The sequence below is a fragment of the Pipistrellus hanaki genome, assembly GCF_964339955.1.
Source record: "Pipistrellus hanaki genome assembly, chromosome: 9".
In the NCBI taxonomy this organism is placed as follows: Eukaryota; Metazoa; Chordata; class Mammalia; order Chiroptera; family Vespertilionidae; genus Pipistrellus; species Pipistrellus hanaki.
This window is the reverse complement of record NC_140511.1, coordinates 42,870,230-42,896,334: the sequence shown is the minus strand read 5'-3', so window position 1 is coordinate 42,896,334 and position 26,105 is coordinate 42,870,230. Positions and strand designations below refer to the sequence as shown.

General features: G+C 61.2%; 1 protein-coding gene across 1 annotated transcript in view; it reads left to right on the top strand.

The window, feature by feature from the left end:
• The window catches only part of ARHGEF17 (Rho guanine nucleotide exchange factor 17), a 57,451-nt gene extending 34,570 nt beyond the window's left edge, over nt 1-22,881 (top strand). The window contains exons 2-21 of the mRNA XM_084893364.1: nt 5,376-5,453; nt 7,589-7,771; nt 10,421-10,537; nt 10,742-10,834; nt 11,015-11,191; nt 11,878-11,928; nt 12,183-12,292; nt 12,406-12,491; nt 13,945-14,063; nt 14,413-14,626; nt 15,131-15,204; nt 15,423-15,622; nt 15,832-16,130; nt 16,634-16,883; nt 17,154-17,240; nt 18,534-18,601; nt 18,829-18,977; nt 19,335-19,509; nt 19,605-19,874; nt 21,371-22,881. Coding sequence (XP_084749490.1) covers nt 5,376-5,453; nt 7,589-7,771; nt 10,421-10,537; nt 10,742-10,834; nt 11,015-11,191; nt 11,878-11,928; nt 12,183-12,292; nt 12,406-12,491; nt 13,945-14,063; nt 14,413-14,626; nt 15,131-15,204; nt 15,423-15,622; nt 15,832-16,130; nt 16,634-16,883; nt 17,154-17,240; nt 18,534-18,601; nt 18,829-18,977; nt 19,335-19,509; nt 19,605-19,874; nt 21,371-21,567 — 2,997 coding nt within the window. The 3' untranslated portion in view covers nt 21,568-22,881. The remainder of the gene's footprint in view (nt 1-5,375; nt 5,454-7,588; nt 7,772-10,420; nt 10,538-10,741; nt 10,835-11,014; nt 11,192-11,877; nt 11,929-12,182; nt 12,293-12,405; nt 12,492-13,944; nt 14,064-14,412; nt 14,627-15,130; nt 15,205-15,422; nt 15,623-15,831; nt 16,131-16,633; nt 16,884-17,153; nt 17,241-18,533; nt 18,602-18,828; nt 18,978-19,334; nt 19,510-19,604; nt 19,875-21,370) is intronic.
• Nucleotides 22,882-26,105: the final 3,224 nt, after the last annotated feature.

Sequence of the window (26,105 nt, the reverse complement as noted above, 5' to 3'; positions counted from 1 at the left end):
GCCTGTACCATGGGGATGCCAGGGGAGGTTGGAGAGCAGGAACTCTGGGCTGGCTTGCTGTGTGCGGAGAAGGGAAAGGCCGAGTTAATGGGGTTTGTGCGTTAGCCAGCTCTATGTGCAGAGTGGCCGGGCCCAGAGTAAGCTGCAGTTCCCAGGGACGGGCATCCGTCTGGCAGTTGCTCAAATGTATAATTGCAAACTGTGACGCCTGGTTAAGAAAAACGGAGAGTCTGAGAGCACGAAGCAAGTGCACCTGACCTAATCTGTGGATCAGGGAGGGCTTCCAGGAGGAGGTAGCATTTGCAGTAAGACAGTCTTTTTCTTTTTTTTTTAATATTTTTTTTTTTTTTTTTTTTTTTTTTTTTTTACAGAGAGGAAGGGAGGGGGAGAGAGAGTTAGAAACATCAATGAGAGAGAAACATCGCTCAGCTGCCTCCTGCACAACCCACACTGGGGATGTGCCCGCAGCCAAGGCACATGCCCCGGACGGGAATCGAACCTGGGACCCTTGAGTCCACAGGCTGACGCTCTATCCACTGAGCCAAACCCGTCAGGGCAGTAAGACAGTCTTAAAAGAAAAGAACAGAGTCTGGTCTGCTTCTAGAAGCCAAAGCAGAAGTGATGAAGGTATTGAGCAGGGGGGCGGGAGGCGGGGGGGAGGGGATAGTCTGGATGAGGGAGTCGGGAGTCTCCCCTGGCAGGAAGTCCAGGTGCAGGCAGGTTTGGAGGAGGAGTCAGTGGGGGTTTGGTGAGTGGGGGAGGTCTCAGGACAGAGGGGAGCTTAAAGTCTGAAGTCAGCCTCCGCTGTGCTCCCCCCACCCCCGTCAGCTGCAGGGTGTACCAGCGCCCCTCCCCCTGGTTGGAGGTGGGAGCTGGTGCAAAACAAAGTTCACCCGCACCCCCCCCCCTTCCTGGTTAAGGGGTCTGGGTAGGGTCTGACAGTACCCGGATTTGAGGGACAGGTGCTGGTGCGGGGTGTCAATGCCTGAGCCCCTCCCCATGGGGGTGGGTTGCGGGGGGGGGATAGGACTGAGCTCTAGGGCTGTATCAAATACAGGACCCCGCCAGCTGGACGGGGTGGGAGGAGGGGTTACTGGGGTGGCCCTTTCCCTGGCAGCCCCTCTATCAGGCCCAGTGCGCGCCAGGGGAGGACAGTGCAGTGTCCAGGCAGGTGTCTGTGTGTGTCTCTAAATGTTTGTGTGTGGTTACAGTAGTGTGAGCATGGAAACACGCGTGCAGCTGTGTGCTGCAGGGAGTCGGTTCGTGCAAACAGGGTTTAGGTCTGTACAGGACCATGCTGATGTGTGTGCCCTGGAGAGCAGGTTTCCGTGTACGCGGGCCCGTTCTGTGTCGGTATGTGCGTGCCCCGTGTGTGCCCCCGTGGGCGCAGGTGTGGGCAGAAAGTGCGTCACCCAGTGTGCTCGCCTGTGTCCGTGGGCGTGCACCGACCGACTCGTGTGCGCTCAGAGGCCGAGTCCGCTGGACAGGGCTCCGCCGAGTTGGGGGAGAAGATGGGGCCGCGCCCAGGGGCGGGGCTTCTCCCGCGCGCCCCGCCCCGCCTCCCGGCCCCTCCGCCCGGAGCTGCGGGCGCTGCGGAGCGGGGCTGCGGGGCTGCCGAGCGGGGTGACAGCCGGGGCCGGGGCCGGGGCCGGACTGACGCTGTGGCCGCGGCGGCCGCTGAGCCCGGAGGGAGGGAGGGGAGGCGGGCCGGGGGGCCCCGCCCGGGCGCCGGCCGCATGCTGCAGATGGTGCGGACCCTGGCCCAGTTCACCATCGCGCTGGAGGACATGCGCGACCTGGGCCCGGCCGCCGCCTCCGGGGAGCCCGCCGAGAGCAGCGGCGCGGACGCCGAGGAGCCGGGGGAGGCCCAGGTACCGGGGCGGGAGGGGCGGCCGGGCGCTTGGCCGGGGCTTGAAATTCATCTGGCCCGGGACTGAGGGAGACGTGGACGGACGCCGGGGGCCATGGGATCAGACACAGCAGCTGCCGGCCCGGGTCTGGGGGCTCAGTGGTAGGGGAGGGCGGCAGGGAGGACTGAAGGCCTGTGAGGAGCCCCCGCGGCGGTGGTGTGGCTAGAGAGTGTGGGGTTTGGTCCCACCGGGATGCACGCTTAGGGTGGCAGCAGGGCTGGCAAACTCGGCCGGGATGGGAGGCCCACCCTTAGGGAGACCTGGTGGTACGTCACACAGTGATGCGGGTCAGCGTGCACCGAGAGACCCTTCCTGGGTGTTCTGGGTCCTCAGCCTCCCTGCCAGGCCTGGGGAGTCTGTGTGTGTGTGTGTGTGTGTGTGTGTGTGTGTGTCTGTATGTGCTGAAGGGGGTGAGGGGGCAGTTTTGCCCACACCTCTTGAAGCCCGCTCCCACCACTGCCCCCACTGGGCCCTGGCGGGGGCCTGCTGGGTGGCAGAGGTGGCTCCGTGCCCGGGTCAGCATGGGTTCCCTCAGGAGAGTGAGGAGGCCTCAGGGGCCGTGCCCACGGCTTTGTGCGTCTGGGCCTGGATGGACCTGCTCTCCCAACTCCAGGGGGGGCTCTGGCTCTGGCGCCTTCCTGCGCTGTGCTGTGTGTTTCTCCCTCCACCACCTCCTCTCTGGGCTGAAGGCCCTGCTCCTCAGCTGGGTGACTTGGCTCCATTTATTGTCTTTCTGTGGCGTGTCTGGCCTCTATGGCTTCTCCCTGCGTACGTGTGTGTCTGTCTTCGCGCCGTGTTTACTGGGGTCTCGGGTTTGGGTCATGACGCCCCAATCACACAGGTAGGAGGAGCCCCCTCCCCCTCTCCCTGCCGTACCCCTTCAGCCCCCACCTCCCTTCCCACTCCAGTGCCCCTGCCGTGCGGGGCGGGGCTGGGGCTGCTGAGCGGTGAGGGACTCAGAGGGCCTGCAGGGCTGTCCCGCCCAGAACAGGTGGGCCTGCTGATCTGGCTGACAGCTGCATCGCCGCCGCTGCCTCCCGCAGCCCCCACCCCCGCGTACACGCACCCGTGTCTGGGCACGTGCTGAGGGTGTTTGTGCAGTGGCGGGGAGCTGGCCTTGTTTTCCGAGCCTCTACCTGACAGCTGAGTGACAGCCTGCTGTGCTGGAGCAGAGAGGAGGCTGGGAAAGGCAGGCACCGCAGCCTTTCCCTGTGGGAACGGCCCCAGCCCCCGGCCTCATGGCCCAGGGCCCCCCTGCGCCACCCTCCCTGCTGAGCCCGGCGGGGCTGGGCCAGCGGAGAGGCCTCGAAGGCCTGGCCCTGCGCTCCGGGAGCCTCTGACCAGCAGGGAGACCACACAGATAAACAGCCTCCTGGCTGAGGTGCTGGAGGAAGGGACCTCGCAGACCCAGTGTGTTTGGAGAGCGCTGTTCTCTCCCCGTGTCTTTGTTTTCATGGTTCTGAGAGGGAGGTATCACTCCTTTCTGTAGAGGAGAATGTGGAAACTCTAGCGCTTAGGTAACCACCCAGGTCTCACAGCTGGTGAGGTCCGAGCTGGAGACCCCCGGCCCGCAGCTGGCCGGCCAGTCTGGGCCAGAACGCCGGTGCTGGGGCCCCGGGAGTCAGACTGAGGCAGCTGGAGGGATGCTGGTCCTGGCTCCACAGGACAGGGCTCTGGCTGTGTGACCTTGGGCAAGTCGTGCCACCTCTCTGACTTGACTTGCTCACCTGTGGGAAGTGAAGATGACAGTGCCTGTGTCAGAACTAAGAGTGTGAGGACAAAACGAGGCCGTATCTGTGAAGTGCCGAGACGTCCCTAGGGGATAAGAGGGGGCGTGATCTGGGCCTTTCCCTGGGCCTTGATGCTCTCCCAAACTCTCCCTGCTGCCTCCTACTGCAGGCTGCTCTGTTAACAGTCTCAGAAGCGCTGTGAACAGGTGGTCTGTCTGAGGCTGGGGGCTCTGAGGCAGGGCCTGGTGCCCTCTCACCTGTCAGAGCACAGGGCCGAAGTGGGTGTCATGTACCCACCCCACCCCAGATCTTCTAGAACCGGGGCCCACTTTTCTGAGTGTGCTTCATTATAGCACAGGTTTGAGGACATGCCTAACTCCTGAGTCCCCAGGTCAGAGGTTGGGGGAAGCTGGGGTGGGGGGTGGGGGGGGACCTGAGGTTGGCATACCACAAGCCAAAGGGGTGAGCAGTGGCTGGAACAAGCAGGCTGGACAGACCTGGGGCTTGGTCTGCTCAGCAGGCATAGACCTGGCACAGCAGTGACCAGGGCAGCCCCACTGGTGAGTCCCTACCCTGAGGGCCTCCTTGGGTGGGCCTGAGGGATGCTGCAGACAAGGACACTCAGCTCGCGTTGCCTGTGCGCTCAGACCCGCAGGCCGTGGTGGCTGGATCCTGAGGTGTAGGATCCAGGCAAATAGGTGCTCTGGGCAAGCTGAGGCCTGGGCGGGAGAGGGGAGAGAGAAGCAGCCCCAGCGACCTGGGACCCAGAGGAGTGCGGGGCCTTGCCCAGGCCCACTCCAAAGGTGTGCGGGAGCCCTGGCGTGGAGTCTGCCTGGGAAGGCTTCCTGGAGGAGTGGGCCAGAGGCGCAGGGACTGCTGCAGGGCAGTAGGGAGTGAGTCCTGGGAAGTTGGACACAGGAAGGCATCCCAGGCTGGTTTCCAGGAAAGTCTTCCCACAGAATAGGGGCTGCCCTGTCCCTGTGGGTGTGGGTGCAGAGTTTGGGACATCCCGAAGGGACTCCAATACAATTCATCAGATTTCCAGGATGGAGGCCTTGGTGCTTGGGTCTCCTTTCCCTCATTTTTAAAATGAGAAGAAGAATAATATCCACCTCACAGGGTGGTCAGAGAGATGGAATAATATGTAATGCTTAGAACAGTGCCTAACACAGAGTAGGGCTCAGTTAACCTCTTCGGGAGAGAACTGGGATCCAGCCTCGTCTGAGAGAATCTGATCCTGCCTCGTCCCAGCTCTGGCTTTTGGGCCAGCCTCACCGCTCTGGGCCATCTTGTCCTCATCTGTAGCAGGGGATAACAGTTTTTACTCGGGGCGGGAGCCCAGCCAGGTGGGGTCTGACCCCTCAGCACTGAGCCTGAGGTGGGGTTTTCAGAATTGGCAGCTGCAGGCATCCTTCTTTGCAAATGCAAGAAGTTATTGATTTTTTTTTTTTTTTTTGAGTCCTTCTCAGAAGCCCAGTAGGGGAGCCCAAAAGTAAACAACCATGGGCGGGGGTGGAAGAGCAAGGAGCACTCTGGGGAGGCAGGAGGTGCAGGGCAGGGGCCTCCCTGCCAGAGGAGGGAGCGTGTGAGCAGAGAGCTGGCATCATGGGTCCAGGCAGCTTGGCGGACAGCCAGCAGCCCCGGGTGGTGGCCGCAAACTGAAAAGGCCAGCAGAGGGTGTGGGTGGGCTCTCTGGGCCCGGTGCAGGGCTCACCCTTTGCCTTCTGTCCCCCAGGACATGCGGAAGCACGTGACCATGACCCTGCTGGACACGGAGCAGTCGTACGTGGAGTCGCTGCGCACCCTGATGCAGGTGAGGCTCACAGCCCTCAGGCTCCCGTTTCGTGGACGCGGAGCCCAAGTCAGAGGCAGAGAGGGATGGCCCAGGGTCACACCACCCTCCACAGAGAACTCCCCCAGCGACTACCCCAGGAGGGAGCCTCCTCTAGGGCAGGAGAGAATACAAGGGCCTTCATGAGGCCAGACCCGGCTCCCCCAGGGCAGAGGCTCCCTTCACTCCACTCTCCTGCCAACTCCCCAAGGCACCTGCAGTCTGAGCTTAGATTGTAAAGCCCTCTGGTGTACCCACCTCTCCTTTTTATTCGTGGACTGAGAAAGGTATTTGTTGAGTAGAATGAAACGTTAAGCTCCTGCCGAAACCGGTTTGGCTCAGTGGATAGAGCATCAGCCTGTTGGACTGAAAGGTCCCGGGTTCGATTCCAGTCAAGGGCATGTACCTTGATTGCGGGCACATCCCCAATGTGGGGTGTGCAAGAGGCAGCTGATGGATGATTCTCTCTCATCGATGTTTCTAGCTCTCTATCCCTCTCTCTTCCTCTCTGTAAAAAACCAATAAAATATATTTTTTAAAAATAAAGAAAGAAAGAAAAGTTAAGCTCCTGCATGTGAGACCCTCCAGGGGCAGGACACACAGGGACAAGGCCCTGCACTGGAGCTCTCAGTCCTGCGGGGGGCATCGTTGGCTCTGGGGGCACTCCTGAAGGATGGAAGGTAGAGCCCTGGAGACATCCACAGCGTTCATTAATCCACTCCCCGGCCCCTCCAGAGCACCTTCTTCACGCCGTTCTCTGGGCGGCTCAGCAGCGAGCGTGAGAGCGAAGCTCCTGCCTCCCGGAGCTCAGTCTGAGGCAGAGACCGACAGTAACCAGACAGACAGACCACACACGAGGGCAATTGATGATGCAAAAGCGCACAGAGAGCATGTACTCAACAACAGGATATTGTTCAGCCTTAAAAAGGAAGGAAATTCTGACACATGCTACAGTATACATCAGCCTTGAGGACATTATGCTCAATGACATAAGTTAGTCACGAAAGGACAAATACTGCGTGATTCCACTTATATGAAGTAGAGGCGTCAGCTTCACGGGGCTGAGAGAGAGGAAGGCTGCCAGCCTGTCTCCGCACCATCACCCCTGGCCTTTTCAGAATCCCAGCCAGGTGGGAGGATTCTGTTGAGATTTACTTTCTGGAATTTGTCTTACAAAACAAGCCAGATTTTTTTTTTAAATGTTTAATATACATTTTATTACAATGTTGCATGTACCTTTTCAGGGGTTTTTTGGCCTGCAGTTACAGCTTGGGCCAGTAGAGGGCAGCCTCTCCACGAGCACACCAGCCACGGAGCAAGGGCTGTTTATGCTCAGGAAACACCACTGACGGCAGATTTGAAGTGAAAAACAGGAGGTTTAGTCACAGACTGACCAGCAGATCTGAAAACGGTTAACATAATGTTCAGATAGTGTCACTAACAGCCTCCAGGAACTTCCCTCCCTGCTTCATTTCCCCACGGCAGTTACCACCTTTTGACTTACCATGTGATTTCCACAGGTAATCAGTTCCAAGACACATTCTTCACATTTTCGCGTCTCTGAAATCAAGGTCCATTTTATAATTGAATGCATATCACTTAAATGACAGCAAATTTTTTTTCTTAAAGATACATCTTAGATTTGATGAAATGTGCTTTGTTTGTGTTTATTATTTTATTTTATTTGTGTATTTCATCTGACTAGATTGTAAACCCTTTCAGGGCTGGGATTTTTCTCTTTTTTGCTCACTGGTGTCGCCCAGTCTTTGCACGGTGCCCAGCACAGAGTAAATGCTCAGTGAAACGTTTGCTGACTTAGTGTGTATCTGTGGGTCCTCCAGGGAGCCCGGTCTCCTTGCTTTCCTCACTCCAAGCTCTGTTCATTCATGCACCCAGCAAACCTTTCCCGAGCCCTTCACGCCCATCTTATGCCAGGCACTGGGCTGGGCAGTGAGGGGCATGGGGACAGGTCTTCCTCCTTCCCTCCCAGAGATCTGCGTCTGATGAGGGAGATCCACGAGGCAGGGCCCTGAGCACAGGGTGACTGTGCGCACCTGTGCCCCTGGCTTGGGGTGCCGCCTCTGAGCGGACCTACACTGACCTCACGGGTCCCCCAGGGCTACATGCAGCCACTGAAGCAGCCAGAGAACTCCTTGCTGTGCGACCCGTCGCTGGTGGACGAGATTTTCGACCAGATCCCGGAGCTCCTGGAGCACCACGAGCAGTTCCTGGAGCAGGTGCGGCGCTGCGTGCAGACCTGGCACGCCCAGCAGAAGGTGGGAGACCTGCTCATCCAGTCGGTGAGTGCAGCCCCCCAGCCCTGCCACCCCGGCCCCTCCTGGACAGGCCGCTGCTGCCGTGGGCCCCTCACCCACCTCACTCCACTTCGCTGGCAATGATTCTGATCCCAGATGTAAGCCCAGAACTGGCCGGACACCGGCACTGACTTCAGGCCCTGGGTTGACCTGAACCTGGACATGGCCCAGTCCCAGGGTTTGGAGGGACTCTGTGTGCACCCCCATCCCAACCAGACACTGACCTGATCCTGGACCCAACTCCGGTTGCTGACCCTGAATTGGTGCCGACGCTGCCCCAGACCTCAAAGGGACGCTAGTCTTAACCTCAACTCCTACCTTGATTAGCTCTTTTCTCCATTAGATATTTCAATAATAGCTAACTACTTAGCATTTAATATGTGTCAGGCATTAATCTAAATACAGTATAAGGGTGGGGCAAAAGTAGATCTACAGTTGTGAGTACATGAAACAGTTTACTCTTGTTTTATTAATTATTGTATTTTTCATATGAACAATTGTAAACCTACTTTTGCCCCACTTTGTATCTACCAAAAACTCCAGGAAGAAGGTGGTATTATTACCCCGAATCTAAGTTGATGGCTCTGTGGTAGGGAAATAAGATAAGCTGATCAAAGCCATAGTGGTAGGGAAATAAGATAAGCTGATCAAAGCCATAGTGAGCAGGGGGTGCAGGGGTCAGCCCCCAGAAACCTGGTTCCAGAGCTCATGCTCTGTCCCACCCTGTGTTCCCTTTCACCCTCCGCCTTCACGCTTCCCAAGATTCTGCAGGAGCATTTGAGATCCTGCTCCCTGCCTATGTCATCAGTTTGGCTCAAATAAATGCTCATAAAAAAAATTAAAAAAAAAAAAAGATGCTGCATTAGAGACTGGGACCTTTGAAAAGAGATTGCTTCAAAACTCAAAAAGATGCCAGCTGGGCATGGAACCTTGAACCAGGAGGTTCTGGTTCGATTCCAGATCAGGGCACATGCCCGCGTTACAGGCTTGATCCCCAGGAGGGGGGGTGCAGGAGGCAGCCGGTCGCTGTTTCTATCTCTCTTTCCTTCTCTCTTCCCTTCTCTCTAAAATCAATTTAAAAAAAAACAAAAAACATTAAAAAAGCAAAACTAATAAGCATGTAACCAAATGTCTGTAAAACATAACATGCCATTTTCCTTATTAAATTTAGAATTCGTTATTTTGCCAGAATATCCGAGAATGCACGATGATGATGAATAAATTATAGTCAAATGCAAATTAGTTACTCAGAGCCAAATAATTTGAAGAAGCAAAATTGTAAAACTCCTTCTAAAAATTGTACTAGCAAAAACAAAAGAACATCTATTTCTCTGGGCTGTGGGTGTGTTTGTGCTGATGTGAGAAGGCCTTACAAGGTGTCTGCTGACCTGACACGTACGTGATGAAAACCTTGGTCTGGCGGTGATGGGACCCCAGCCTGAGTGCTGACATCTCCAGCCCATCACCATCCTCAGGGCCACTCAGATATTCTTTTTTTCTATATTTTTATTGATTTCAGAGAGTAAAGGAGAGGGAGAGAGAGAGAGAGAGAGAGAGAGAGAGAGAGAGAGAGAAGCATCAAGGATGAGAGAGAATCACTGACTGGCTCCCTCCTGCACGCCCCACATTGGGGCTGGAGCCCACCGCCGAGCATGGGCTCTGCCTGGGAATTGAACCCTGACCTCCAGGTTCACAGGTCGACGCTCAATCACTGAGCCACACCAGCCGGTCGCTCAGATCTTGATGCTGACCCTGGGGTGCAAAAGGAGCCCTTGCCCCCAGGGAGGGCTGAGCACAGGGTGCTCTGCCCCAGGATGCGGGGCAGTTTGCAGGTCCAGCCTTCCTTCCTGGGCTGCTTCAGCCTCCACCCTGAGGCACACCGGGGGAGTTGGGAATGAGCCGGGCACATGGTCCGGGAGGCTCAGAGGAGAACCAGGAACACCACCACAGGCCGCCCCGTCATCCGTAGTGCAGCTGGTACAGGAACCGGGTGTCCCGACTCCCAGCCAGGGCCTCTGACCAAGATCCCCGACTTTTAGCCCAGCTGTCAGCCCAGCAACCGGTATTAGCCCCCAGCTGTGTGCCTTCCCCTGATTGGGTGGGAGGGCAGCTGTCTCCTTGGAGAGGAAAAGCTTGTCCTGAGCATCAGGGAGGCCAAGGACCAGGGGTAGTTCCAGGCAGAGCTTCCTCCTGGAGGGCAGAGCTGGAGCCCAGCCCCGAGGACGGTGAGATGGAGGGAAGGGCGTCCCGGTGGAGGGAATTACATGAGCAAAGGCCGGGCCGCTGGAACAAGCCTGTGCTGCTCAGGGAGAGGGAGAGGGGAGGCCTGCCTGCCTGGACATGGTGGAATCGGAGGCCCCGGGATAGAGGTGCCCCCGTTGGCAGTGAGGGAACCTGGTCTGAGCTCACAGCACACATGCAGGCACACGGACAGACACGCATGCAGACAGGATACCCGTGTGTATGTCTGTGCACACACCTAATCACACAGTCACACGTACAGCATGTACACACAAGAGCACACCCTTATCTCTCAGGGACTGTATCAGTGCAGGAATGTTGCCTCTTGAATCCGTGGAAACCAGGACAGGGTGAGGTGGAGAAAGGGTCCCCAACCTGTGTCTTCACCCACAGTTCTCCAAGGATGTCCTGGTCAACATCTACTCGGCCTACATCGACAACTTCCTCAACGCCAAGGACGCCGTGCGAGTGGCCAAGGAGGCGAGGCCTGCCTTCCTCAAGTTCCTAGAGGTACCGGGGGCCGGGGCGGGGGTGGAGGCCTCTCACTGTGGGCCAGCTTCCGGGACCCCAGGAGGTCCCAGCTGGGCACCACACCCCTAGCCAGGGTCAGCGTCTGCCCTCAGAGGGGGCTTCCTGGGGAATGGTCCCCGGAGGGTCTCTTCTTTGCGTGTCACGCCTCACGCAGCTGCCCCTCCGCCCTGTTTGGGGTTTCAGCAAAGCATGCGTGAGAACAAGGAGAAGCAGGCGCTGTCCGACCTCATGATCAAGCCCGTGCAGCGGATCCCTCGCTACGAGCTTCTGGTGAAGGTGGGTAAGGAGGCCTGGGGTGGTGGGGAGCCGGGGGCTCCAGGGCTGGGTCCCCGGGGCGCAGGGCGGAGAGGAAGTCCTCTGTGACATCTGCCCGCAGTCCCTCCTGCTGCAGAGTCAGCCGGGGGCCCGGGCCCCGCGGGGCAGCTAAGCAGACAGATCTGTCCCCTTTGCCCCCAGGACCTCCTGAAGCACACCCCCGAGGACCACCCGGACCACCCGCTGCTGCTAGACGCCCAGCGCAACATCAAGCAGGTGGCCGAGCGCATCAACGAGGGCGTGCGGAGCGCGGAGGAGGCAGAGCGGCACGCCCGGGTGCTGCAGGAGATCGAGGCGCACATCGAGGGCATGGAGGATGTGCGTGAGCCCGGCCCCGCCTCCGGCCCCGTTCCCGCCCACACGGGGTCCGCCTCCGTCCCCGTTCCCGTCCACACCGCCGCCCGCCTCCGTCCCCGGTCCCACCCACACGGGGTCCGCCTCCGTCCCCGGTTCCCGTCCACACCGGGTCCGCCTCCGTCCCCGTTCCCGTCCACACCGGGTCTGCCTCCGTCCCCGTTCCCGTCCACACCGGGTCCGCCTCCGTCCCCGTTCCCGTCCACACCGGGTCTGCCTCCGTCCCCGTTCCCGTCCACACTGGGTCTGCCTCCGTCCCCCTTCCCGTCCACACTGCCTCCCGCCTCCGTCCCCGTTCCCGCCCACACGGGGTCCGCCTCCGTTCCCGGTCCCGTCCACACGGGGTCCGCCTCCGTCCCCGTTCCCGCCCACACGGGGTCCGCCTCCGTTCCCGGTCCCGTCCACACGGGGTCCGCCTCCGTCCCCGTTCCCGCCCACACCGCCGCCCGCCTCCGTCCCCCGTTACCGTCCACACCAGGTCTGCCTCCGTCCCCGTTCCCATCCACCCGGGGTCCGCCTTCCTCTCCACACCCGCCTCTGGCCATCAGGAGGGGGGCTGGGTGCTGCTTCCCCTGGCCGGGCCCACGGGGTCTGGGAACGGGATGAGGATTGATAATCAGCTGCCAGACACGGTGCCCCCCGTCCCACAGCTCCAGGCCCCCCAGCGGCGGTTCCTGAGGCAGGAGATGGTCATCGAGGTGGTAAGAAGCGCCCCGTCGTCTGCGTGCTCGTCCCCACGCCCACCTGCTTCGTTCACACGCCCGCTCGTGCCCGCTGCCCCCGCTGTCCCTGCTCTTCCCCCCCCACAGGAGCCCCGGGCCGAGTCCCAGCTCTGCCTCCACCTCCGCCTCCGGGCAGCTGGGGGGCCTCACCCCTCCCTGAGCGGGCTGTCCCCTGGGGCGCTGTGGGCAGGAGGGTGGGCCTCGGGGCCTGACTGCTGCCTCGGGCCCCGCAGAAAGCCGTCGGTGGCAAGAAGGACCGGTCCCTCTTCCTGTTCACGGACCTCATCGTCTGCACCACCCTGAAGCGGAAGTCCGGCTCCCTGCGGCGCAGCTCCATGAGTCTGTGAGCGGCGGGCGGGGGGCGGGGTGGAGGTGAGGGGGACTGGGGAAGGGGGGGCAGTTGTCCCTCCCGGGCCCCTGCCCCTGCCCTGGCTGAGCGCCCCTTGGTCCCCACAGGTACACGGCCGCCAGCGTCATCGACACGGCCAGCAAGTACAAGCTGCTGTGGAAGCTGCCGCTGGAGGACGCGGACATCATCAAAGGTGGGGCTGCCTCGGAGTCGGGGCGTTGGGTCCTCCTCTGAGAAGCCCCCTGGTGGGTGTGGGCTGTGGCCGGGCTGGCTGCCTATCCTTCTGCCTCTCTGCTTTGGGCCTTACTTCCCCATCCAGTGTAAGGGGTCTTGTTGGCATCTGCCAAGCCAGACCAGGGCCTGTCCACGAAGACCCTTGTGACGTGGGCGGGCTGGGCTGGGGGGAGCAGGGAGCACAGGCCCCCTGTTATCAGCCATCGATGGGTTCCTTGCAGCACCCGTGTGTGTGGGGGGGGGGGGGGGAGGGCGGGCAGCCACAGCTCTGGCCCAGCAGCTCTGTGCACAGGGAACAGACTCTCCAGTACCCTCAGGTCCGTGCCAGCAAAGGCCGGCCAGAAAGGTCGCGTTGTTTGGGGCTGAGACTGTCGGAGCTAAGGCGGCTTTGTAGACCTGCTGCAGTGGTCTCTCTCTCTCTCTTTCTCTCTCTCTCCCACTCTGTTCTCACTGCTCTGGGCTTTCTCTGCTTCCTTATAACTCCATGGCCCTCCATGCCCTTTTCTGATCGGCCTTTCTCCCTCAGCTCTGGGCCTTGCTGCTCAGGATCCCAGCTCCCCTTACTCAGTGAGGTGGTTGGTGTGGAATGGTGGGTGGGCACCTCTGGGCTGGAGGCAGTTCAGCCCCCGGGGTGGTCCCCGAGGTGAGGAGGGACGTGACCAGCCCCGCGGTGAGCCCAGGCCTGCCCCCCACGGGCCCGTGTGGAGGGATCCACGCTAGTTATCGGCCCCCTTCGTCTCTTCTCAGGAGGGAGCAGGCCAGCTGATGAAGTTATGTTTTAGGTCAGGTGTCCAGTCCTGGCCCAGGGAGCTGTGGCCAGGCGTGGGGCGGGGTCTTAGGGAAGAAAGCACACGGTGAGGGCTGTGGGACGTTTCCCTCCGAAGGAGCAGGAGGGCTCCCAGCCCCGACGGGTGGAGAGCGCTCCACTGCTGTCAGTGCACCCAGCCAGGCGGCGCGGGCGGGGTGCTGAGCTGGCCGCTGGGCCGGCGGCGTGGCCGTGGCGAGGGGCAGGAGAGGCCCAGGGAAAGCCGGGGCGTCCGCTCGCTGCCCCCCTTTGTGAGGCCGAGTCCTGCAGTCGGCACGTCGGGCTCCGTGGGCGGCTGCACGGCTGCATAGGCCAGTTTGTCAGCTCGGGCTGCATCATCTGCAGGGCCGTCTGCTCTTTCCTTGTGCTCTCCCAGGGGCTCTCAGGCCCCGCACCCTGTGCTGTGTAGCTCTGAGGCCCCGTCCCCCGCCCCCAGCCTGGGGCTTCTCAGCAAACTGCCCACTCGCTGTACTGGGCACGTGAGGTTTCCTGCCTGTTGGGCCGCTCCCCGCACCCAGCTTCAGGCCGTGCGGTGAGGGGCGGGGTGCCTTTCCAGCCTGGCCTTGTCTGTCTCCGGATCTGACCGTGGCCTTCTCTGTCCCACCAGGAGCAACCCAGGCCACCAACCGGGAGAACATCCAGAAGGCCATCAGCCGCCTGGACGAGGACCTGACCACCCTGAGCCAGATGAGCAAGCTCTCCGAGAGCCTCGGTTTCCCCCACCAGGTCTGCGTCCCCTGCCCGGGGCTGCCTGCAGTGAGGGCGGGGGTCCCCTGGTCCTGTCTGAGGGAGAGGACACCCCTGTCACTCATCTAAGAGGGAAAACACAGCCTCCCTCATCAGCGGAAGTAGCGTGTCCACTGCCCAAGCCCGAGGTGGAGACACAGTTCCATCCCAGCTGAGGGAGGAGAGAGGGACATCCCGTCTGGGGGGGGACTGCAGACTTCCTCTTGGGCTAAGAGGGGCGAGAGGGTCCCCTTTCCTGTGGGCGGGAGAGGCAGGCCCCCATCGGCGCCCCCAGGGCGGGAGCAGGCCGTGGGGGGCTGCGGGGCCTGAGGCCGGGCTTCCCACGCAGAGCCTGGACGACGCGCTGCGGGACCTCTCGGCCGCCATGCACCGGGACCTGAGCGAGAAGCAGGCGCTGTGCTGCGCGCTGTCCTTCCCCCCGACCAAGCTGGAGCTGTGCACCACGCGGCCCGAGGGCACCGACTCCTTCATCTTCGAGTTCCCGCACCCCGACGCCCGCCTCGGCTTTGAGCAGGCCTTCGATGAGGCCAAGAGGAAGCTGGGTAAGCCGGGGCCACGCCGGCGCCTCCTCCCAGCTCCTCCGGGCAGTGGGCAGTGGGCACACCAGTCCCCGGAGCGATCCCTCCACCACTCCACCTCCCGGCTGTCGGGACAGTGGCAGCCTGTGCTGCAGCCCCTGCGGGGGAAGATGGACTAGACGCCTGCGGAGAAACAGGCTCCCCAGCGCCTCCCTGAAGGGAGGGTCCCACGGACAGGCTCAGCCTCAGTCAGGGCCCCGTGTGGAGGGCACGGCAAGAACTCCTCACCCTGGGAGAAGCCTGGGCCCCGGGAAGCTGTTGTTCAAGGCCCAAGGCTTAGAAGGTTCCCAGAGACCTCTGGGTCTGTCTCCTGCGTAAGGCCAGGGACGAGCAGGGCACAATTCACATCCACCTCCTTCTCCCTCGAGAGACCCTGAGGGGCGGGGGAGGAAGGGAAACGGGCAAGGCAGGAACCAGGATGAGGTGTACGCTAAGCAGCGCCCGTCTGTCTGTCCATTTCCTCCGTAGCATCCAGCAAAAGCTGCCTGGACCCCGAGTTCCTGAAGGCCATCCCCATCATGAAAACGCGCAGTGGCATGCAGGTGTGTGCGGGTCCCTGGGTCCCGCGGGGGCACGTTCGGAGCCAGGCCGTGTTCGTGTGTTTCTGTGTTGTATTACATACGTGCCCTGAATATTGCAATTGCTCCCCCCGTTGTCTGTGCTGGGAATCCACACGCCCCCGGTGGGCCTGCCTCCCTGCCCCGCCGTCGGGGGCTGGCGGCGGTCCTGCCATTGGCCTCCCCGTTGGTGGTGTTCGCAGTTCTCCTGTGCGGCCCCAACCCTGAGCAGCTGCCCGGAGCCGGCGCCGGAGGTGTGGGTGTGCAACAGCGACGGCTACGTGGGCCAGGTGTGCCTGCTGAGCCTGCGCGCCGAGCCCGACGTGGAGGCCTGCATCGCCGTCTGCTCCGCTCGCATCCTCTGCATCGGGGCAGTGCCCGGCCTGCAGCCCCACTGCCCCCGGTGAGCCCGCAGCGGGCGGGGCCGCTGGACGGAGCCCCACCGCAGCACCCCGAGGCCCCGCCCTCCGCGGGGGTGTGGGTGTGCGTGTGTCCCTAGGATGGGGGGGGCCCTGAGGGTGTGTCCGTGGTGTGGAGTGTGGGGGGCTTGCCAGGGAGTGGGGCCGAGCTTGGGCTCCTGGGAGCTCTCACCCCCACCCCCTGGTCTCCCAGGGAGCGGCCTGCGTCACTGAGGACCCCCCAGGAGCCGGCCCCTGAGCCTGCTGGGCCAGAACTGGAAGCGGAGGCTGCAGACGAGGAAGCGGGGATGCTGGCAGAGTCCGGGCCCCAGCCCTGCCTGCACATCTCCATCGCCGGGTCGGGCCTCGAGATGGCGCCAGGCCCTGCGGAGGGTGACCCCCGCCCGGAATTGGTGCCCTTCGACAGTGACTCGGACGATGAGTCCTCGCCCAGCCCCTCCGGGACCCTGCAGAGCCAGGCCAGCCGCTCCACCATCTCCTCCAGCTTTGGCAGTGAGTGCCCAGCGCGGGGCTGTCAGGCAGGGGGGAGTGCCCAGAGGGGGGGGCGGCCTGAGAGTACGGAGGGTGAGGAGGGACCCGAGTAAGCCCAGGCCTGGAATCAGGTCTCTGGACGTCAGCACACAGAGCAAGGGAGCTGTGACACAGGACCCAGAGGACAGGGGGACCGTCAGGCCAGGTGCTGGAGTGACTGACAGAGAAGATGGAGTGGGGTGTGGAGCGGCTGGTCCCTTGATCCACGGGATGGTGGCTGACTGGAGGGGGCCAGGCTGGGACTAGCAGCCTGTAGCGCTGGGCTGTCCTCAGAGCGATGAGCCTGAGCTGATGCAGAGGCCTCGGGGGGGGGGGGGGGGGGCAGGGGGGAGAGCAGCTGCAGAAGGACCCTCGGGATCGACGTCGCCACGAGGGATGCATTGAGGGGAGACTGAGGCCCAGAAAGATACCAGGGCTCAGGCCTGGCTGAGGGCAGTGGAGACAGAGACCCTTGTCTCCCTCAGATGAGGAGACCCCCAGCTCCAAGGAGGCCATGGCCGAGACCACCAGTTCAGAGGAGGAGCAGGAGCCGGGCTTCCTGCCGCTGTCCGGCTCCTTCGGGCCCGGCGGCCCCTGCGGCACCAGCCCGATGGACGGGCGCGCCCTCCGCCGCTCCAGCCGAGGCTCCTTCACCCGGGGCAGCCTGGAGGACCTGCTGAGCGTGGACCCCGAGGCCTTCCAGAGCTCCGTGTGGCTGGGCACCGAGGATGGCTGGTAGGGACCCGGAAGGGCCGGATCCCTGGGCCTCTCACTCTGGGCAGCATGCGGTGTCCTGGGCAGGAGGGCTTTGGCTCAGACCCCGGGGGTGCTGCCAGCCAGGGCTGCGCTGGGTCTGAAACCCACAGGGAGGCCCTGGGACTCAGTACCCTGAGCAGGCACCTGGCGCGGAGGAGGTGGTGGAGATGAGGAGAGAAAGTGGTGGAGGGACGAGTCCAGGGACTGGTGTGCCCAGCCCTTGTCACAGGTGCACACCCTGATCCACAGTGTGCACGTGTACCAGTCCTCCGACAGCATCCGGGACCGCAGGAACAGCATGAAGCTCCAGCACGCAGCCTCGGTGACCTGCATCCTGTAAGCCCCGAGGCCCCCACCCCTCCCATCCAGATCTTTTCAGCTGCACTTGGAGACTTCCTCCTGCTCTCCGGTCCTCCTGCTCTCTGGTCCTCCTTCTCTCCGGTCCTCCTGCCCCCTGGGTCCTCCTGCTCTCTGGTCCTCCTTCTCTCCGTCCTCCTGCTCTCCGGGTCCTCCTGCTCTCCGGTCCTCCTGCCCTCCGGTCCTCCTGCTCTCCGGTCCTCCTGCCCTCCGGGTCCTCCTGCTCTCCGGTCCTCCTGCTCTCCGGTCCTCCTGCCCTCCGGGTCCTCCTGCTCTCCGGTCCTCCTTCTCTCCGGTCCTCCTTCTCTCCGGTCCTCCTGCTCTCCGGTCCTCCTGCCCTCTGGTCCTCCTGCCCTCCGGGTCCTCCTGCTCTCCGGTCCTCCTGCCCTCTGGTCCTCCTGCCCTCCGGGTCCTCCTGCTCTCCGGTCCTCCTGCCCACCGGGTCCTCCTGCTCTCCGGTCCTCCTGCTCTCCAGTCCTCCTGCTCTCCGGTCCTCCTGCCCTCCGGGTCCTCCTTCTCTCCGGTCCTCCTGCCCACCGGGTCCTCCTGCTCTCCGGTCTTCCTGCTCTCAGCTCCTCCTGCTCTCTGGGTCCTCCTGCCCTCCGGTCCTCCTGCCCACCGGGTCCTCCTGCTCTCAGCTCCTCCTGCTCTCTGGGTCCTCCTGCCCTCCGGGTCCTCCTGCTCTCCGGTCCTCCTTCTCTCCGGTCCTCCTTCTCTCCGGTCCTCCTGCTCTCCGGTCCTCCTGCCCTCTGGTCCTCCTGCCCTCCGGGTCCTCCTGCTCTCCGGTCCTCCTGCCCTCTGGTCCTCCTGCCCTCCGGGTCCTCCTGCTCTCCGGTCCTCCTGCCCACCGGGTCCTCCTGCTCTCCGGTCCTCCTGCTCTCCAGTCCTCCTGCTCTCCGGTCCTCCTGCCCTCCGGGTCCTCCTTCTCTCCGGTCCTCCTGCCCACCGGGTCCTCCTGCTCTCCGGTCCTCCTGCTCTCAGCTCCTCCTGCTCTCTGGGTCCTCCTGCCCTCCGGTCCTCCTGCCCACCGGGTCCTCCTGCCCTCCCGGTCCCTCCTGTGGAGGCCAGAGGCCAGAGGCCAGAGGCCTGGCCCTAGGCTAGCTGTGCCTCTCACATGTGTGACGTGGGCGAGTCACTACTCCTCGTAGACTCGGCTTTCTCACCTGGAGAGGCGGACTCTCGGGAACCATAGCCATTTGTCTGTGATTCCCTTGGCCCCGCGTGACCTGCTCTGGTCTCCGTCAGCCCTGACCCCCTCCTTTCCCTGCCCAGGTACCTGAACAACCAGGTGTTTGTGTCTCTGGCGAACGGGGAGCTTGTGGTCTACCAAAGAGAAGCAGGTGAGCGTCCAACCCCCGCCCGGGGCCCTCGTGGTGCTGGGCCTCTCCTGGGGGAGCTGGGCCTGGGGCCGTGAGTGGGGACGTGGCTTTGGGCCCCTCCCAGGCCCGCCCTGGGCCTGTGTCCTCGTGTTTACATGGGGTTGTTAGCGCCTCATTTCAGGAGAGGGTGAGGCTGAAATGCAATAACGAACTGAGTCTGCTGTTTTCTTTACCCGTTCTCCCTCCAGGTCGTTTCTGGGACCCCCAGAACCTCAAATCTGTGACCTTGGGCGCTCAGGGGAGCCCCATCACCAAGATGGTGTCTGTGGGCGGGCGGCTCTGGTGTGGCTGCCAGAACCGAGTCCTGGTCCTCAGCCCTGACACCCTGCAGCTGGAGGTAGCAATGGGGGTGGATGGGGAGCGGACTTAGGGAGCCAGGCCTACGAGAGGGAGATGGGCCGGGGGGGGGGTGGGGGGGCAGTATAAAAAGTATCCAAGAAGAGGCCAAATCACTTAAATGTCATGGGGGAAGGGCGCCTCCATTTTAATGTCTGAGGATTAGGTGGGAGGCTCCCTGAAGCTTGGATAGATGAATCACCCAGACCAAGGAGCAGAGCTGCCTGTGCTGTCCGTCGGGTGGGCTTCTGGGGAGGTGTGGGGTGGGTATACGGAGGGAAGCACAGGGCAGGGAGGGGACAGGGAAGGAGGCCTGCCAGTCACCATCTGCTCTGTACCCCCCCTCCCCCCCCCCCAGCACACGTTCTACGTGGGGCAGGACTCCAGCCGCAGCGTGGCGTGCATGGTGGACTCCAGCCTGGGCGTGTGGGTGACTTTGAAAGGCAGTGCCCACGTGTGTCTCTACCACCCAGACACCTTTGAGCAGCTGGCAGAGGTCGACGTCACTCCTCCCGTGCACAGGATGCTGGCAGGTATGGCCTCAGTGCACCACTTCCTTTCCCCAGGAGCCCGCCCCCCCGTCCCCCAAATCCCCGGGTTTGGCTCAGCGCCCTGTCTCCCGCCCCAGGCTCGGACGCCATCATCCGGCAGCACAAGGCCGCCTGCCTGCGGATCACGGCGCTGCTGGTGTGCGAGGAGCTGCTGTGGGTGGGCACCAGCGCGGGCGTGGTGCTCACCATGCCCACCTCGCCCAGCACCGTCAGCTGCCCCCGCGCGCCCCTCAGCCCCGCCGGCCTGGGCCAGGGACACACCGGCCACGTCCGTTTCCTGGCTGCCGTCCAGCTGCCGGACGGCTTCGACCTGCCCTGCCCCAGCCCGCCACCGCCCCCCGACACAGGTGCGTCTTGTATCCGGCCGCCCCGGGGGTCGGACTTCTGGGTTAGCACTTCCCGCTGTCCTGCCGGAGGAGGGTTAAGAGGGAGGGGGAATGGAAGAAATGGAAGTAGGCTATGGAAACCCCCAAGAACAGTCTACTAGGAAAGTGTGTGTGAGTGTGTGTGTGTGAGTGTGTGTGAGTGTGTGAGAGTGTGTGTGTGTGAGTGTGTGTGTGTGAGTGTGTGTGTGTGAGTGTGTGTGAGAGTGTGTGAGAGTGTGTGTGAGTGTATGTGTGTGAGTGTGTGTGTGTGTATGTGAGTGTGTGTGTGTGTGTGTGTGTGAGTGTGTGTGAGTGTGTGTGTGTGTGAGGGTGTGCGTGTGTGTGTGAGAGTGTGTGTGTGTGTGTGTGAGTGTGTGTGTGTGTGAGAGTGTGTGAGTGTGTGTGAGTGTGTGTGTGAGTGTGTGTGTGAGTGTGTGTGTGTGAGAGTGTGTGTGAATGTGTGTGTGTGAGGGTGTGTGTGTGTGAGTGTGTGTGAGTGTGAGAGTGTGTGTGAATGTGTGTGTGTGAGGGTGTGTGTGAGAGTGTGAGTGTGAGAGTGTGTGTGAGTGTGTGTGAGTATGTGAGAGAGTGTGTGTGTGTGAGTGTGTGAGTGTATGTGTGTGAGTGTGTGTGTGTGTGTGAGTGTGTGTGAGAGTGTGTGAGTGTGTGTGTGAGTGTATGTGTGTGTGTGAGTGTGTGTGTGTGAGTGTGTGAGAGTGTGAGTGTGTGTGTGTGTGAGAGTGTGTGTGTGTGTGTGTGTGAGTGTGTGTGTGTGTGTGAGAGTGTGTGAGTGTGTGAGTGAGTGTGTGTGTATGTATCTGTATCTGTGTAAAATTCTGTCCAGACAGGTGTCATGCACACGAGTGACTATAAGCTGAGCATTAGGACATGGCACAGGCAGGGACATACACAACAGGAAGTAACACAGGATTAGAAATAGTGTCCGTTTAGGGCAGGAAGTGATGTGCAGAGCAGGAAATAGAAATGACATCAGAGAGCGGAACATAGAGTGGCAGATAGGACAGGAAACGAACAATGAGCATTAGAAAGTGAAGCCTATTAGGAAATGCTGTGCACAGGGAAGCAGCCACCAGCCCAGCCTTGCTTTGGCGGGGCAGGGAGCGTGGTCCCGCGGAAGTGACGGGGTCGGGAGCAGGGCAGCCCGGGCGGGGGGCGTCGGCGTGCACCCTGAGCGCCCGCCTGGGGAAGGGCGTTGGAAGCCGGAAGCCGTCGGAGGGAGACGGTCTCTGCAGTGACACAGACAGGGCCGGGGCCCTGGGCGGTAAGTCCCTTCTGCCTGAAAAGCACAGCCCGGAGGCAGGAAGCTGTCTATCGGCCAGGAAGTGGACACTTCTTTCCAAACAGGAAGTTCTTGGCTCACAGGCACTAGGATCTCCCACAGGAAGCGTGCACGTCTTTCTTCCTATCCTCCGGGGTGCGGGAGCTTCGGCCCTAAGGGACCCTTCCTCCGCCCCCAGGCCCCGAGAAGCTGCGGTCGCTGGAGCAGCGGGACTCCCCTCGGCAGCGCGGCCCCCCCGCGGGCAGGCCCAAAATGCTGGTCATCAGCGGCGGCGACGGCTACGAGGACTTCCGGCTCAGCAGCGGGGGCGGCGGCAGCAGCGAGACCGTGGGCCGCGACGACAGCACCAACCACCTCCTCCTGTGGAGGGTGTGACCCTGTCCGATGGCCCAGGACGTGGCCGCCCCCCTGCCTCAGCCTGCTTGCCTCTTCCCAACCCGCACGCAGACCGCCCAGAGCGTCCGGCGGGCACAGCGTGCCGCATGGGCTCCTGCCGTCCCGCGGAAGCTCCGACGGAACACCCGCCGGCCAGCGCCGCGGCCTTTCCTGACCCTCTGGCTGCTCCGTGCTCCTGGTCGTGATGGGGGCCGGGTGGGGGGCACGAGGGCTGCCCAGACCTCTGTCCCTGGAGCTTGTACCAAAGACACGGCGAGGCCCGGACCCCAGGGGGCTGGGGAGGGCCATGTGCAATATTCGGAGGGTTTTCTGGGGCAGTGGGAGGGCTGGGGGTGGAATCCTTTCCCGTGTACAGTATTTATGTTTCTTTTTAGATGTGTACCTTCCCAAGCACTTATTTATGCAATAACCTAGCGCAGGGAGTGATTGGAGGAAACGACAGAAGGAAAAGAAACCCATTCCTGCCCTGGGGGGCCACCCAGGACCCTCACCAAGCCCTCCTGGAGGGACCAACCCCCTCATTCAATACAACACACACACACACACACACGTGCACACATACATGTGCGTGCATGCGCACGTGCGCACACACACGCGCACACACACACTGCACGTTCAGGGCACTAAAACACTGCCTCCACACACTCTCCAAGCCTCATCCTGCTCGGGCCGCCCTCCAGCATCCAGAGCCAAGGACCAAGGACCGAGTCCCCTCAGCACCCAGAGCAGGATGACGGGACAGCAGCTTGGCGCTGGCAGGTCCTCGTTGCTGGCAGTGCCTGCAGTGTCTCTGAGCTCGGGAGCACTATGGGGCCGTGGACAGGGCTCCGCTGGCCTGACCGGGAAGAGCACAGGCTCTCGCTCTCCTCACCGTCGCCCCCAGCCCCTGTGTCTCATGCACTGGCACACGCGGTCACCTTAGAAGGGTGGACCTAGGAGCCCCCTCACTCTGACCACAAACCCCTCTCTTCACACCCCTCCTGCCAGGGGCAGCCCCTCCGGGAAAGATGCCCAAAGCCGAGGGGCTGGACGGGCCTCTCCCCCTGGGGGTCACCCGGGGGCAGCCTGGCCCCTGCCCCTGGGCCACAGGCGCCCTCTGAGCCCCAGCCCCCTCGCTGCTTCAGCTGCCCTCCAAAGGTCTGGTTTCAAATGGGGTTTGTTTGGTTGTTTTTGTGTGGGGTGGGTGGGTCATTGCGGTCTTAATTATGTTTCTCTTGCTACGTACCAAACAGTCATGTATTAACTGTCTTTGGATGATGAGTTTTAAAGCCAATAAATAGAAACACCAGTTGATGCTCCCCATCAGGTGGCCTGCCAGCAGCCTCAGAGCTTCGCAGCTGCATGGGTTTCCCGACACCCCCTCTCAAGTGCAGAAGGGAGGCCCGGAAGAGGGGGGTGGCCTCCCGAGCAGGGCACCCCCTTTGGGGGCTGCAGGTTCCTCCTCAGGAACACAAGGGTGTGCTAGTCCAGTGCCTGGTAACCAGAGCTACATGTTAGACTCCTGTACAGATTCCTATGTAAATATAGAGCATGACAGAGGTTACATATCCATGTGGACAGGGCTCCCGGCTCCCCTTGCCTCCTGCGCCAGTGGGTTGAGATGGGGCTGGGGAGCCTAAGCTGCCTCAGGCTGGAAGTAAAAGAGGTAACTGCTGAGCCTGTCCACCGCGCCGGGAGCCACTCCCAGCAGCCTCGCGTGAGGCCAGGGAACCTCACAGGCCAAGGAGAGGTCAGGCTTTGGAGCTGGGTGGAATCCAAGTTTGTCTGATTTCTGGTCCAAAGAAGTGTATCATTAAAAAAAAAAAAAGTGTGTCATTAAATCAGACACAAGAATGCAAAGGCCGCCCTCACTGGTTTGGCTCAGTGGATAGAGCGTTAGCCTGTGGACTGAAGGATCCCTGGTTCAATTCTGGTCAAGGGCGCATGCCCTGGATTGTGGGCTCCATCCCCAGTGTGGGGCGTGCAAGAGGCAGCTGATCATTGATGTTTCTCCTCGCCCTCTCCCTTCCTCTCTGAAATCAATTAAAAAAAATAAAAAGAATATGAAGGCTGACAGCACAGGGTCAGTCGTGCCGGGTCAGCCATGACCTCCAGGGTCTACCTGTTGGACCCAAGATGGAAACAACTAGAAAAAAACAGGCCGTGCCTCTGCTCTGCTTGATGAAGGCTTTACAAACATTCCCGGTGGAGGGGAGTGGGCTCATGCTTTGCATATTAGTGTACACATCAGTCACTCGGATATCTGGCTCGTGTTCCTCAGACAAGCCGTGGGCAGGGTGCTCCTGCCTCAGAGGGCAGGAGCAGGGACAAAAGCCATCTCTTCTCCAAGGGGTTCTCGGGTGTCCCTTGAGCTGGGGACAGAGGGCACAGCTTAGATAGACATTTGCCTCATGGAGAAGATGGTGCACAGAGACATCTAGGGATTTACCTGAGTCACACAGCAAGACCGCATTGAGGCTGGGGGTGGGTAGAGAGGAGAGTCTGCGAAGGGAACAGCAGATATGGCTAAGGCCCTGGCTTAGACCTGGGTGGACTCTGGGGCAGGGGGTGGGGGGATGGAGACCAAGGGATCTTCACTGAAGCCTCAGCCTCTGGCTTCATCACAGTGTGACCCTAAACAGGTGTCTGCCTTCTTCTCTGGACACAGGTGACCTCTGAGAGCCCTTCACATCTTTTGCATTCCTGCCAAACACCGAGTCTTAATTTTGTCCTCGTGGATCTTAAGCCACAGGCCAGGTTGTTGCAGGGAGCGTGAGAGGAAGAGCTATTTTGGGTCCATTATGACCAATGAGGAGCCCGGCTGGCAGAGGCAAGCTGGGTCAGAGGTAGATGGCAGGGCTGAACTGAGGAGGGAGACGGCAAGCTGGGATAAACGGGACAGCCCGGGTGCCGGATTGTGGGGAGGACACGGGCGAACACCGAGTGTGGGGAGGAGAGGGCACAGAGCTGATTTGTTGGAGCCCAGAGGCCTGAAAGAAGCAGGTGCCCCACATAGGGTCTCAGTAGATCCCCACAACATCCTGGGTGGGGAGCTGGCCCTCAGGTGAAGCCACTTGCTGAAGGCCACGCAGCCTGGCAGTGGGACTTGGTCCCTGTCTGTGTCACACCAACGCCCAACCCCAGTGGGATTCCAGACCCAGGCCAGAATCTGGACCTAAATGTGCACTGAACCTAACCCTCAGGGCCGGCCATCTCAGCTCCGTTTCTGCCTGCCCCAGGCTGAGGCCCACCCGGGCCCCCTAGGCCCCGTTCCTGCTAAAACCAAATCCACTCTCCCCCAAGGGCTAAGGCACAGACAGGAGGGCAGCCCACCGTCCAAGGGCTAGGACTTGGCCGGCTGGGGGTTAGCCAAACAGAGGACTGAAATTTGAGTATGGCCGAAACCGGTTTGGCTCAATGGATAGAGTGTCGGCCTGCGGACTGAAAGGTCCCGGGTTCGATTCCAGTCAAGGGCATGTACCTTGGTTGCAAGTACATCCCCGGTAAGGGGTGTGCAAGAGGCAGCTGATTGATGACTCTCATCGATGTTTCTAACTCTCTATCCCTCTCTCTTCCTCTCTGTAAAAAATCAATAAAATATATTTAAAAAAAAAAAAAAAAAAAAGGAAGAAATTTGAGTATGAACTCCCCCTCCCATACCCCCCTCTTTCGATTCCCACCTTGGAATTCCAGTGCAGCCAGCAGAGGGTGCCACTGTTCCTGTTCCACCACCCCAGAAGCTGACACATACTCCCAGGCAGACAACACTCATCCCTGTGATCCTGTGATCCTGTGACCCAGCCTGGCAGAGCTCACCCCAGCTTCCTGGGACCTTGTGCTGAGCCCCTAGGATGAAGGGCAGGCTTTCTCCAGGCTCACTGTGCTGTGACAGGGTCAAGGAGAGGGCTCCTGAGGTCCCAGCGCTCGGAGATGGTTCTGTGGGTCCGTCTGAGGTGCCAAGCGTTTTAAAAGCCCGAGATTCTGAGAATGCGATGTTCTCCAGTCTGTGGTTCTCGGTAAAAAGCTGATCTAAACGTCTTGTGGCCTCCGCAGCTCCTTCCGTGTCTCCTCCCTGGAGTGGCTAACGCTCCCGGGATCTCGGGCAGGGTCCCATCGGCAGCCTGCTGTGGTCCGGGAGTCAGGGCCGGCGGGGACTAATGATCAGGCTCCCTCCTAACCTCAGTGTGTGGGGTGAGGTGTGTGTAGGCTGTGGCTCCAGAGACCTGGCCCTATGCTGCTGCAGCCTGAGAGCCCAGAGTTGCCGACCCGCGTCCTCAGCACTACAGGAGGGACTATCTCATCTTCATCCTCATCTTTGCTCCTGGCTTAGTACTGCTCCGCCAGGTCAGGGGTCACCATTTGCCATCCTAATTTTCAGGTGGGGAAACAGGGGAGGGATTTGACTAAAGCCTCCCAGAGGACTGGTGGTGTGGGCAGGCCTGGCACCTCTGTAGGGTGTCGGATTAATAGCCAGCGCTGCTTGACCAAAAGGCATATCCCATTCGGTCTGTTGAGTAACACATGAACTCCAGAACTTG